The sequence below is a fragment of the Alosa alosa genome, chromosome 16 (genome assembly GCF_017589495.1).
Source record: "Alosa alosa isolate M-15738 ecotype Scorff River chromosome 16, AALO_Geno_1.1, whole genome shotgun sequence".
NCBI classification, from domain to species: domain Eukaryota; kingdom Metazoa; phylum Chordata; class Actinopteri; order Clupeiformes; family Clupeidae; genus Alosa; species Alosa alosa.
Window position 1 is genome coordinate 23,508,610 of NC_063204.1, and position 12,473 is coordinate 23,521,082.

The 12,473-nt window shown below is 48.9% G+C and overlaps 1 protein-coding gene across 1 annotated transcript in view; it reads left to right on the forward strand.

Annotated features, from left to right (window-relative positions):
• kmt2ca (lysine (K)-specific methyltransferase 2Ca) overlaps positions 1 to 12,473 on the forward strand; it is a gene marked incomplete in the record, with an annotated part of 129,497 nt that overhangs the window by 65,444 nt on the left and 51,580 nt on the right. Inside the window, 6 exon segments of the mRNA XM_048265884.1 lie at positions 3,281 to 3,975; positions 3,978 to 4,098; positions 4,413 to 5,341; positions 5,918 to 5,988; positions 8,589 to 8,709; positions 12,181 to 12,297. Coding sequence (XP_048121841.1) covers positions 3,281 to 3,975; positions 3,978 to 4,098; positions 4,413 to 5,341; positions 5,918 to 5,988; positions 8,589 to 8,709; positions 12,181 to 12,297 — 2,054 coding nt within the window.

Genomic DNA, 12,473 nt, shown 5'->3' on the forward strand with positions numbered 1-12,473 from the left:
CACTCTTCTTAGACATCATGAGTGAAGGGCCCCCTCTCTGTTCCCTTCTCTTACACACTCGCACTCAGTCACATGCCTATGCAAACACACACCCTGCTATATAGTGCACATGCACACTGCCAACTGTCTTAACAAGAAAGGAAGGTGGTTCAGCGTGCATTTTGTTTATTTGCAAATGAGTTTATTAGTTGTCTGCTTATGAGCGTATATGTTTGACAGGTTTTTAATGTAGTGTGTGTGTGTGTGTTGGGAGTTCTCAGTGGTTTTGTTGTGCTTCCCTCTCTGCAGCGCTGTGTGTTAGGATGGGGGGTTGGGTGAGGCGCGCAGTGGAGACTGTGGTCTCTTCCGCCTCAGTTATAAATAACCCGGCAGAGCTCAACCAATGGGACGCGCCGCAGTGCTCTCCCCTCCCCCTCCCTCCCAATATCCCCCACACCCCCCTCCTCCAGCCGAGCGTGAATGCGGGCGCGTTATCTGTGAGCCGCTCCTGCCTGCCGGCCGCACGGCATTGTGGGTACCCTTTTCCACCCTCCCCCTTCCTCTACCTCCTCCAGTATCTAAGAGAACAGAGCTCTGTGTCTCCCCGCCCATCTTGCTTTTGCACAAGCGCGCACACACACACACACACACACGCACGCACGCACGCACGCACACACACACACACTTGTGTTCTTTAGCATGCAAACACATAAGGTCGTTGTGGAGAACACACACCCACACCCACACACACACCCACACTTGTGTTATTTAGCATGCAAACATGTAAGCTTGTAGTGGAGAACACACACACACACACACACACACACACGTTCTTTAGCATGGAAACAAGCTAGTAGTGGAGAACACAAACACACATTTGCACATGAAAATGTTTGTTCAATACAGGAACATATGAAATGGCGTAGAGATGCAGACATTCACATTCAGACAAAGATGCTCAGTAAGTCTGATATGCAGTATACATACTGTACATTTGGTCACAAACATATATATCTGATATACAGACATTTTGCATGTGTGCTTGTACACAGTATAGCAAACGTCCACACTCTATGCAGTACTTCAGTTCCCCTTTTGGTCCTTTAACGTTCCCCTTCATGTACTCATAAGTAATAATTCCAACTCCAAACTGGGCCTCCTGTTTTCATCATCAGGATATATTCGATGTGTCATCTGTGACATTCTGGCTGTGTAAATTCCTTGTGTGGGGATGTTTTTGTTTTTCGACATTTTGATGGCTGCCTTTATTATCCTAATTAAGATGTGTGACAGCATAGGAGCAGCAGCAAGTTGGTTTGTCCTGTGTGCTGGTATGTGGATACGGCGCTGAGGAGTTAAATGTGTGCTGACACGCATGGTAACTTTTGAACGAGGTCAAATAAAAATGCTGTGCATATGCTGCGGGGAGGCCTGTCGTAACTCACCGTGGTTCGTCTGGTAAAGTTACATTCCCACGTCGGCGTAGTTGATAGGTCTTCTCTGCAAATCCCTCTGGGTTCCCCTGGCTGCTGACGGGCCAGGAAAGATTTAATAGAATGCAGGCCATTTTTTTTTTTTTTTTTTCTTTGTGATGTCATTGGGCAGGGTCCAGATTTCACTTGTCGCTCCAAGAGCAATGTGCTGGTGGTGATTGTGGGGTGGTGGGGTGTTTTGAAGTGTGAGCGTGAGTGGTTGGGTTGGTGGGGGTGGCGCATGTGGGGGATCCGCTCTGGTCTTCCGGGTGGTCTCGCCAAGAGGCCTGGCTCTCCTTTCGCTTGATTAGGTGGAGATAAAGAGTGTAACATTAGTCATTCTGGGGGCATCATGGCCTCATGCACTCCCAGTTGGTGCCCAATGGGCATTTGTGTTGGTGCTGCGCAGGCTTAGGAGTTTCCAGTTAGCAACCAATTTTTTTTATGCGTTTTTCTTTTTTTTTGCTCAATGGAAATTCTCCTTTGAGAGGTGGCTAATCTCGCTCCTTGCTGGCCCTCTTGGAGGTGCCCCACACCAAGCAAGGGGATTGGCATTAATGCATGTAGGCTTCTCTGACTTGTTTATCTGTGAGTGACAAAGTGGTAAAGTGTGTGTGTGGCGTGTCTGTTTGTGTTTCTGTGAGTGTGTGTGTGTGTGTATCCGATTCTCTTTCCTCCTTCAAATAATTAAAGAAATGAATTATTCCCAAAACCACTGAGGCCATGTCTGAAAAATAAGTGTCGTCATGGCAACGGTCGCCTCCAATTTTTTTTTTCTGGAGTGAGTATGCTGCTCTTCAACCATGAGTGAAACGGTGGATAGAATTGAGGTATGAACAGAGTTTAGGGGGGTGGGGGGAAAATTTGAGGTGTGCGTGTGTTTGGGAGCGGAGGGCAGTTCAGGAGTTCTGGCCAGACCACTATTGTAACCCTTTGGGAAATATATTTGTCTCTTGAAGAAGACTACACAGGGAGTTTCATAGCCTCTGACTCCCCACAGTTTTCATCTGCAAGAGTTTAATGCAATTTTCTTGTTTAGATAATCACTGGCAAGGCCACTGTTAGTTTTACATAGAACCCCTGTGGGGGCCCTTGGAGGAGAATACAATTGATAGAGAAACACTTTTCACAATTCTTTAACCTTTTACAGCCATTACAGATGTTGTCTTTTCCAATTATAATTTGAATGCCCTGGAGCATTAGATGGGGGAGAGAGCCTTGGAGGAAGAGTTCCTAATAGATATTTGTAGAGTGGCAGGATTATTTACTCAGGGAATCTAAATATTGAGTTAAAGGTCCTGCTGGGATTTTCAGATGGGAAGACAATGGAGCTGTAACTTCCCCTGACGGGATCGTCTTCTCATCAGAACGCAGATCTGTGGCATGAGGGGTAGGGCTGACGTGATGCTGCTCTGGGCTGCCATGAGAGAATCCCGGGTATTAGAGGAAAGGGATCTTGGCTGAGTTGTGTTGGATAGTGGGATGAAAGTGTGCTGGATATTAGATGAAAGCCTGAACAGCTGTCGTTTTTTTCCCTGTTTTTGTTTGGTTTTGGAAGGGCTCAGATCTTTTGGCCAAGGCATGTAAACTTTGTTTGGCAGCTCTGATCCCCTGCAGGAGCTGAAGTCTTCCAAGAGTCACCTCACAGAGAGACCTCAGGAGTCCTCCCAATTATACTCTTTCCTGTCTCAAAAGCAGTTTTGACTGCCTGACCGTAAAGACCTCCGTGTGGAGAATTTTATTGTAGTCCACCGCGAATGTTTACATTCATTGCATGTTTGTTTGAACTCACGTGTGAAATTTATTCTATTTGGCTTCTATTTTGCCAGATGTCTTCATGGCTGTGGAGGAGGATGAGGAAAAGGTGGAGCTGGAGACAGAGGAGCAAGTAGCCACAAAGACTGAGCAAGAGGAGGCTGAGGAGGTCCAGGAGGAGCAGAAGGCTGAGCCACAACTGCCTGTAGAGGAGACTGAGGAGGAGGAGGAGGAGAAAGCGGTAGTGGTCGAGGAAGAGAAACAGGAGGAGGAGAAACAGGAAGAGGAGATGCAGGAGAAACAGGATGAGAAGAAGCAGGAGGAGGAGGCGAAGGAAGAGGAGAAGATGGAGGAAGGGAAGGAGGAGAAGGAGATGGAGCAGGAGAAAGAGGTGGCAAACATCACAGAACAGCCAAAGGAGAAGGAGGAGCTGACCACAGAGGACTCTCAGCAGGGCATAGATGAGTCAACAATCACAGAGGAGTCGACGGGTACAGAGGAGTGGACGGCCATAAAGGAGTCGACGGTGGGCACAGAGGAGTCGACGGCGGGCACAGAGGAGTCGACGGCGGGCACAGAGGAGTCGACGGCGGGCACAGAGGAGTCGACGGCGGGCACAGAGGAGTCGACGGCGGGCACAGAGGAGTCGACGGCGGACACAGAGGAGTCGACGGCGGGCACAGAGGAGTCGACGGTCACAGAAGAGTCGGCAGTCACAGAAGAGCAGGTGGAGCAGGAGGAGAAGGCTGAAGAGCAGCTGGCAGCAAAGGAATGGGAGGGAGTGGAAGAGGAAGAGGAGAAGGAGGAGGTGCAGGACGTCACACTGAGCAGGAGGCTAGTGCCAGCCCCACACCAGATGACCTGCAAGAGGAGAAGAAAGAGTCTCCATCAGGTATGAGCCCATTCAGGCTGCCGCAGTCACAATCAGTGCTTTGCTCTCTTCTCGTCTCTGCTCTGGTCTCTTTGTCATTATACTTAGTATATTTATGTACATTATATATTTGAATATGTTTTTATTTAGTTCCTCTTAATCCTTCTAGTCCTAGTCTGTCCCAGTCCATCCAAAAGTCTGTCCCAGTTCATCCAAAAGTCATCACACTGTAATGTTGTGCCATTGTATTTCATTTCCATCCTCTGTAACTGACTGTAGCAGTTAGTTGTAAATACCCATGTTGGTAGGCCTCTGACATGATGTTTGTTCTGCAGCTGAACCTGCTCAAGAGATCCAGGTGACGGTGACGCTGACTGAGGGGGCCGAGTCCCCCCAGCACTCCTCGTCCCTCGGAGTGTCGTCGCTCTCGCAGGACCCCACTTCTCCGGAAAACTCCCCTCAAGACCCCGAGGTCCCCGACGCCATGGAGACAGAGAAGGAGGTGGCCGAACTAGTGCCTGAAATAGCGGCGGAGAGGGAGGGCGAGGTGGAGGGCGAGCCACAAAGCACAGAAAGTCCTGTAAAAGAGAACCTCCAGTCGCCCAGTAAGGAGGTGTCCTCTCCTGAGCCAGTCGTAGCCGCTGAGGACGAATCCATGGAGGTGTGTCCCTCAGAACCATCGGTCACCAATGGTGACCCGATCAGAGAGATTGTTCCAGAACCATCGCCTGAAGTTCAGAATGTGGTCAGCGACCAACCCGAGGAAAAAATGGCCGAAGACAATCAGGTGGAGGAGGTGGAGGAGGCCGAGGACGAGGTGGTGGCTGCAGCGGTGGCAGTGGAAGAGGAGGAGAGAGAGATGGAGGACAAGCAGGAGCTGCTGAGCGTGCTGCCTGACCTGGACTCCGTCCCCTTCCAGGATGCGGACACTGGCTGCGTGGCAGACGCGGACGTAGATGGCGACGTGGACATGGACACCACGCCGGTCAGCGAGCACGGCTTCTCGGGCTTCGGCTCGCCGCCCGGCGACGACAAGAGCCTCAAGTTCTCCCCGGGCTTCTCGTCGGAAGGGTCCTCTCGGCTAGCCCGCTCGCCCTTCTCTACTGAGGCCTCCCCCAGGGAAGGCTCCCTGACCCCGGCCCACTGCACGCCCACGCAGCCCCCCCCAACCACCACGTTCATTCCCCTCACCCCCAAAATCGGCATGGGCAAGCCGGCCATCTCCAAGAGGAAGTTCTCACCGGGCAGACCAAGAGTGAAACAGGTAAGACTGCTGAACTTTTGTTTGTTGCCTTTCCAATCTTCTGGTCCCCTTTGTTCCAAAGAATGCTCGAATGCCTTAGAACAGCTAATAGAGGCTTGTGTTGGTCCCTGGAACCCAAGAGTGTTGGGATTCGTTCCTTTCTTCTCCCCTCTGTCTCTCTCTGTCTGTGATCCACATTTGGAGGCTTGTAGTAATTATTCTCTTTCCTTTTTTCTCCCCTCTCCCTCCTCTACTTTTTTTGTTGCTCAGTCACATTGATTAGTGCCAGTGTGTAGGGTGTGTTAATTAATGTGGAAGGGCCCTAGCTGTGCTCTCTCTCCCTCCCTCGCTCTTTCGCTACCCTCTCATAATTCAGCGCAGCTCTGGAGAGTGGGGGTTGGGAGCCTGGCTGCAGAGCCTGGGGTTTTGATGCTAGGCGAACATAAAGGAGCCTTTTTGGAGGTGTATTATTCGGATAAGTGCTCATTCAGCTGGAAAGCACGACACAAACCCCATTTCCACTTTGGCCGCCCCCGCCGCCGAAGGATGGCTCTGAATCTTTTTTTTTTTTTTTTTTTTCTGCAAACTCGCCCTTAGCTGTCAGAATCTCAAATTAAAGCTGGCACCGCACCGTCCTCTCTCGTCCTCACCGTCCCGGCATCAAAATTGTACGTGGTCTCGAAACCCCCCCCCCCCCATACACACACGCATACATGCAAAAAGCTGGTGCTGGTGGCTTCTACTAGTTTTTCAGGTGGAAGAGGCAAGCTCTGGCTGCAGGTGACCTTGGTGGAGGACCTGTATGGAAACTTTGCTGTTTGATGTGATTGACAGGCAGCCTCTCCGGGTCCCGAATGGAAAGAGAAATGGGAAGCATCGTAGGCGAGCCGGCTTTTCTCCAGGGTCGCCTTTCCTCTGTGTTGCACCATTTCTCTCTCTTTTCTCTCTCTCTCTCTCTCTCTCTCTGTTCCCCCCTGCCTTGTTCTCTCTAATACCTCTTTTCACTCTTTTCTCTTCTATCTACCACTGTCTCTCTTTCTCCTTCTCTTCTCTCTCCCCATTCCCTCCTTCCATCTATTGGTCTCAGTTTTTGTCTCGTGGGAGAGCAACTTCCCGGCACTGCTGTAATTTGGAGGGTGGACTGCAGTCCTTACGTCCAACTGGGATTTCCTGCTTCTCGAAAATGTGCTGTTGGGGGCCTTGCACTCCCCCCTCCTCATATCTCTGTGTGTGTGTGTGAGAGTGTGTGTGTGCGTGTGCATGTGTGTGTGAGAGAAGGGGAGAGAGTGAGTTTGTGCATGAGCGTCTGAGTAGGTTTTTGTTGTTGTGCGGATGAGCCTCTAGCCCAGCACTTCCTTCAGCCTCCCTCATGGGGTTTAGCTCCACAGGGTCGCATGAGTGGAGCTTTTGCACAAATCTCACTCGCCCTGTCGTCAGTCGAGTCCACTGCAACTCCTGCATAGTCCAAAGGCTGGGCACCCGTGAACTTTCCTCGGATAGACCGGCTTCATCACAGTAGGGCTTCACCCAACCAAAACCATTGCATATATAAACCATAGATCATCCCACTGAATGGTGCTGGATCCTCCATCTGGTGGGGCTGAGTTTATATGGAAGACTTTTCCATCTAACAGCTATCCTGTGAGCACATTATTATTATTATCTGCTCTCCAGATCTCTCCGCATTACGTGAGCGAAGACAAAGCTTAGGCGCGCCTCTCTTAAGAGGATGGCAGGGCTTTGCTTTGCAGATGGTTTGATATTGGTGTCCAATATCAGCTTGTGTCTGTAATTAAGTTTTTCCTGGATTAAGGGGGAATAATGCTGAATTTCAACATGCTCCTCGGTCCTGAGTAAATGGGTGAAACGGAGCAAATTCTGCTTATGTCAACGATGGTTGGATCTGTTGCTACTTTAATTAAACAGCCTTACTTTTGGATTCAGTAAGCAAATTTTATGGGCTCGGATTTTCGCATTGTATATCTACTCGTTCCCTTCCTGTTTTGCCGGCTGTGGTTTGCTTGCTTATGTTTGTTTGTATCAAGCCCTCTTTTTTTGAATGTTTTCTTTTCTATAAGTGCACTTTATTCTTTCAGCATGTGCCCTCTGACAGCATGGAGAGTTTATTTTCCTCTCTCTGTTGCCTGTGTGTTATTTATGAATGTATGCATGTATGTAGGGTATGTTTTGTTTGTGTAGTACTTCTTAATCATGTTTTTTTCCCCCTACTCATCTTTTTATCATGCCTGTTCTGAGTTCTACTTTCCTCTTACTTTACATAATAACTGTTTTAAATCTGTCTTGTGCTCAAGGGAATGATATGTTGTATCCAGTGGTTTCATTAAGTGCCTGACATGAAACTGGAAGTTTGGGACAAATGTATACATGAGGCGGGGAGGGAACGCTCCTCCACCGTCGGCAGTTATATATTATTTATAAAGCCGAAATCGGTTTTGCTCTTACAAAAACATAAGAAAAGGCCTTGCAGTGATTGTATTATCAAGGCTAATTATGCAGCCACTCTCCGATTAGCTTGTTTAATGAGCTAAATGCTCCCCGTGATGCCGTGTAAGAAAATCCCCAGATGTGTGGCGTGTTTATCTGAATGAGCTGGCGTGCTGACACGCTGACATAATCATGGCTGTTGTGTCAACAAATCAACAAGTGCCACCCGTTACCGTGGAGACAGGCCGGCACGCCGGCGCATATATCATCGCGGAGTCGACACTCAGCGAAAATGAGATTACCGCTGGGGAGAAATTATCCCTGTACACCGTTAGGCCTTCTCCCTCCAGCAGGTTGATTCGTTTTTTCATTATTTTTGGCAGATTGAGTTTGGCCCCCAAATTACAATTTGAAGGTAATGATCAGCAAACCCTGCTTAGTAGAATGGTCCCTGTGTCTGTTCCATTTCCATCTAATGGACTAGAAAAAGGTTTGCATGGCTAAAGTTTTCCCAAACTTCCAAGCTTCTCACTCACTTTGATTTCTGGGCTGGTGAATGTTAACAATATTTGCCAATGTGATGATGCATTTATGCCGCATATCTGATATACTTTGCTTTGCTTATTTTGTTTTTCTGTGGATGTGTTTCATGGTATGCAAGCTTTCACATTTATGTTGCTGCATTTTGTGCCCTCTCAACCCCCCACCCCACCCCACCTCCCCCTCCCCCTCAAATGACCCCACTGCCCCTCTCTCCCTTCCTTCCTGTCCCCACTCCTTTCTCTCTACATCTCCCTGCCTGGCCCGCCTCACCTCACCTCAGGGAGCATGGAGGCAATCAGAAGGCCCGAGGCTTCCCCCCTCCTGGTCCCCCTCGGTATGGGAGGCGGGACGGGCCCAGGACCCGGCTTCTCCAGGGCACGCCCGTCTGGACCGTGAGAGTGGTAAATCTGTTGGGAGTTGGAGTGGGTGGGGGCCAATCATATCAGGTCTTTATCCCTGAGTGGGCTGTTGAAGTGCATAGTCCAAAAATGGGGGATCACTATGGAAAATGGTGGCTGTTGCGTCCGTAAGCTCAGTGGATGGTACATGAGCTTCTGTGGTTTATCTTGGGTTAGCGATGACTGAGGTGACCTTTGGGGATAAAGAGTTGAGTGTCAGCCCAGGCAAGTGGTTCCACGAGGGTTGTAAATCGGGCAGTGAGCTTCTGGGGGACATCCTGGAATTTTATCCCAGTGTACCCTGGGAGTGGGAACACGCCTGGAACAGCTCAGGAGCAGGATGTGCGGATGGTGTGTTTTTGATGGAGAACTGTTCGGGAGCAACCCTGCTTAGGGAAGTGGAAATTTTAGTGGCCAGTTTAGAGAACGATTTACGTTTCTCTGTGAAAGGCAACAGAGAAGATTGTGCTTGAGATTTGGCTGAAGGATGATCTTCTGTTAAATAATGATTGCATTGCAACCTGGGATTAGCCTACAATTTTAAATTCAGATTGTCAAAGGTTCATGTGGTGCCATTTTTAGTAGGCCACTTAGGATAGTCAGCCTGACTGTGATTTCACAGACTAGCTGTGGACTAAGGCCCTGTCCAGTCTCATATGGATAGATTAAAAAAATAAACACTGTTATATCTTCTCTTAGACCTTTTGTCCATACTGCAAAAGTGTTTTGTGTTCAGTTGGCTCCTTTCAGTGTGAGGAGTGAAGATTGGTCCAGTGAGCTGAGAATTGGTCTATGAGGCACCTTACATAACCCTCTTGGTTCCTCTGACGACCACTCAGCAGGCTGATGATTGACAGGGCGTATGAGACGAGTGGACCACTGGGCTGTCTCGCGTCAGCACTCCTTTTTAAGCACTCCTCAGGAATGCCCTACGTGTCTGTAGCTCGGGAAGCGAAGCACTCCGCTCGTAGCCAAGCGCTATGCTAAGAGAAGTTGCTCTCACTGTTTCACACTGATTTTTATTTTCACCGAGAGGAGTGCCGAGGGAAAGACCTGGAGTGAAAAGACGGCCAAAGATGCTGCCTGTCCATCAGCTCAGACTATAGGAGGCCCACAGGGGCTCTTTCAGCACCTGTTTAAAGTGCAGCAACTTCCCCGGCCTCCATGTCTTTTCACAAGCGCAGTCAGAAACAGAATCACTCACCTCTCATAATTTGGTTTTGGTTGGCATAAATGGAGACGCAGTGCTGCCTGGTGTTTGGGGCCGGTGCAGGCGGTCAGAGGTGGGGTGTGTGTGTGTGTGTGTGGGGGGGGGCCTCGTCGGGGCCATCTGTCTAAGCGGAGCTGACATCTCCTGTCTGACAGGCTGCGGCTGAGGTAATTACCTGGGAGGAAATGGGATTTGAGCCAGAGCAGAGCGGAGCAGAACGTTCACTGTCGTCGAGCGGCCAGCGGGGTGCAGCGCGACCTGGGCGCGCTTCGCTGCAGCGGGTTTTGCCGAATGAAGGGAAAGAATGGTGGTGTTTGTGTGTGTGGTGGGCGGAAGGGGAGGGAGAAGAGGGGATGCAAGCACAGCAGAGACCAAGAGGGGATGATCTTATCTTTTCCTTGGGGAGGGGGGATTATGGGAGTGGAAGGTGACAGATGTGCTTGCTGAATAAGAAGAGTTATGTTATGTTATGTCATGGCCCCGTACAAAGACACATGGTGTGCGGGGCTGGGGCCTGGCAGTTTTCGCTCTCTATTTTTAACAACCCCTGTAACAACATTTATTATTATTTTAGTTATTTATTTATTTAAGCTTTTAGCTGATGCTTTTATCGAAAGCCACTGACGGATACTAATTGCAGTGGGCAGTCGCCCTAGAACAATTTGTGGCTAAATGTTATGTAGCTGCTGCATCCCTTCTACACTACCACCATCTTAGCTTGGAGACCTACAGCAGGCAACGCTCACATTTTTATTCTACTTCTTACAGCAAGCTGAGCAAGCTCTATGGCAAGTCACGGCCGGCGAGTCAACATTCAAGTTAATGTGTCTTAGATCATAGTGAGGCATTGAAAACTAGTCTACCACATGAGAGTCGGAATGGCTGTGTAAAGGTTAGTCTTGCACGTGCCACGTCTGGAGTTTACAGCCCCCATTAGTCTTACCAGAGCAGTCCCCTTGCAGTCTCTGTCCATTTTCCCTACCTAATGTCTGCTTAAAAGGTAGCTCCCTCATGTAGACTGGTAGAAGGGAAAATAGGTCAGACGTGGAGCATCTACTGTCTGATTCAGTGGTCATGTCCCTCTGCTCGGGGTGGTGGAGATGGGAGGGTTGTTATCATTGCCATCAGTAAATCTTGTAGGGAAGCTCCAGGCGTGTGTGTGTGTGTGGTGGTGGGTGTGTGTGTGGTGGTGGGTGTGTGTGTGTGGTGGTGTGTGTGTGTGTGTGTGTGTGTGTGTGGAGGTGGGGGTTATTAGCATGCGCACAAAGAGAGATCTGGGAGTGCTGGACTCATGACAACGGTTTTATCTTTCTTGGCTGTCTTGTTATTCCTCCTGATTCATGCACTTCAAGCCCCCTTATTAGTTCCATTTCTCCGTTCTTGTTCTCCGTAATTTTGACTGATCATGCGGCTCTCTTGTATTCTCTCCCCGAGTTAAAGACTACATTATATGGACGTTTTGTAGTTTTATGTGGTTTGGGGTTTTATTCCAAGGTTCCTATTAAAGTTCTTCTTTATTGGTCGATGACTGAACAGGGCATATAGTGTGTGATTATGTGTGTCTGCAGCCCAATTTGCACGCACACTTCTCAGTCAGATTGAAATTCATCCGATTGAAGACGTTGGATGAGCTGTTTACATAGCACAATTTAATACGATCAGGTTATGTTTACATACCAAACACATTTAAACGTAATATTCGTGTAACATGCTCACATTTCATTTTGTTTGTAGTGGGGTTTGAAATCTGCTCAAAGTATAAATCTATCGTCTGTTCAGCGCAGTTCTGAAGCAACAGTGAAGTTAATGCATGTTTATTCATACTAGATGTAAGGAAGAGAGGCCAGCACATGAAATTGCCTTTTTGGTGTTGTCAGTTGTCTCAGAAAACAATCATATGTCTTAGTAAGCAGTGTCATAATTGGCTAGGCAAGATGTATTGACAAAATGTTTAGATAATCACAACGGTAGTGTAATTCAGATCAGCACGATTCATAAAGTGTTATATGAGGACTTTTATTCCGATTGAGGCATGATTCCGATTTGATACGAATGATCACATTCTAATCAGATTAAATATGCCCAAGTAAACTCATCTTGTGTGTGTGCACATACGTGAGTGAGTGTATGTCTTAATTTGCATATTTCTCTCTCTCACACACACACACACACACACACACACACACACACACACACACACACACACACTCACTCACTCACTCACTCACTCACTCACTCTCATCATGCTCTCTCTCCTCCTGTAGGGCCGAGGTTCAGGGTTCCCTGGCAGGCGGCGGCCCAGGGGGGCCAACCTGTCTGGCCGAGGGGGCCGAGGACGCTCAAGACTCAAGGCCGACAGCATCCCTCCAATCATCCCTGGGGTAGGACTCCATCAAACGCCCCTTCCACACACACACACAAGCACAGGCTCAACTACATTTGTGCTGACAGAGATGCGTGGTCTCTGCGCACACACACACACACACACCTGCTGACAGAGACATATTGATTCTGCCACCCACATGCATACATACACACATGTGGGTCGTGGGCACAT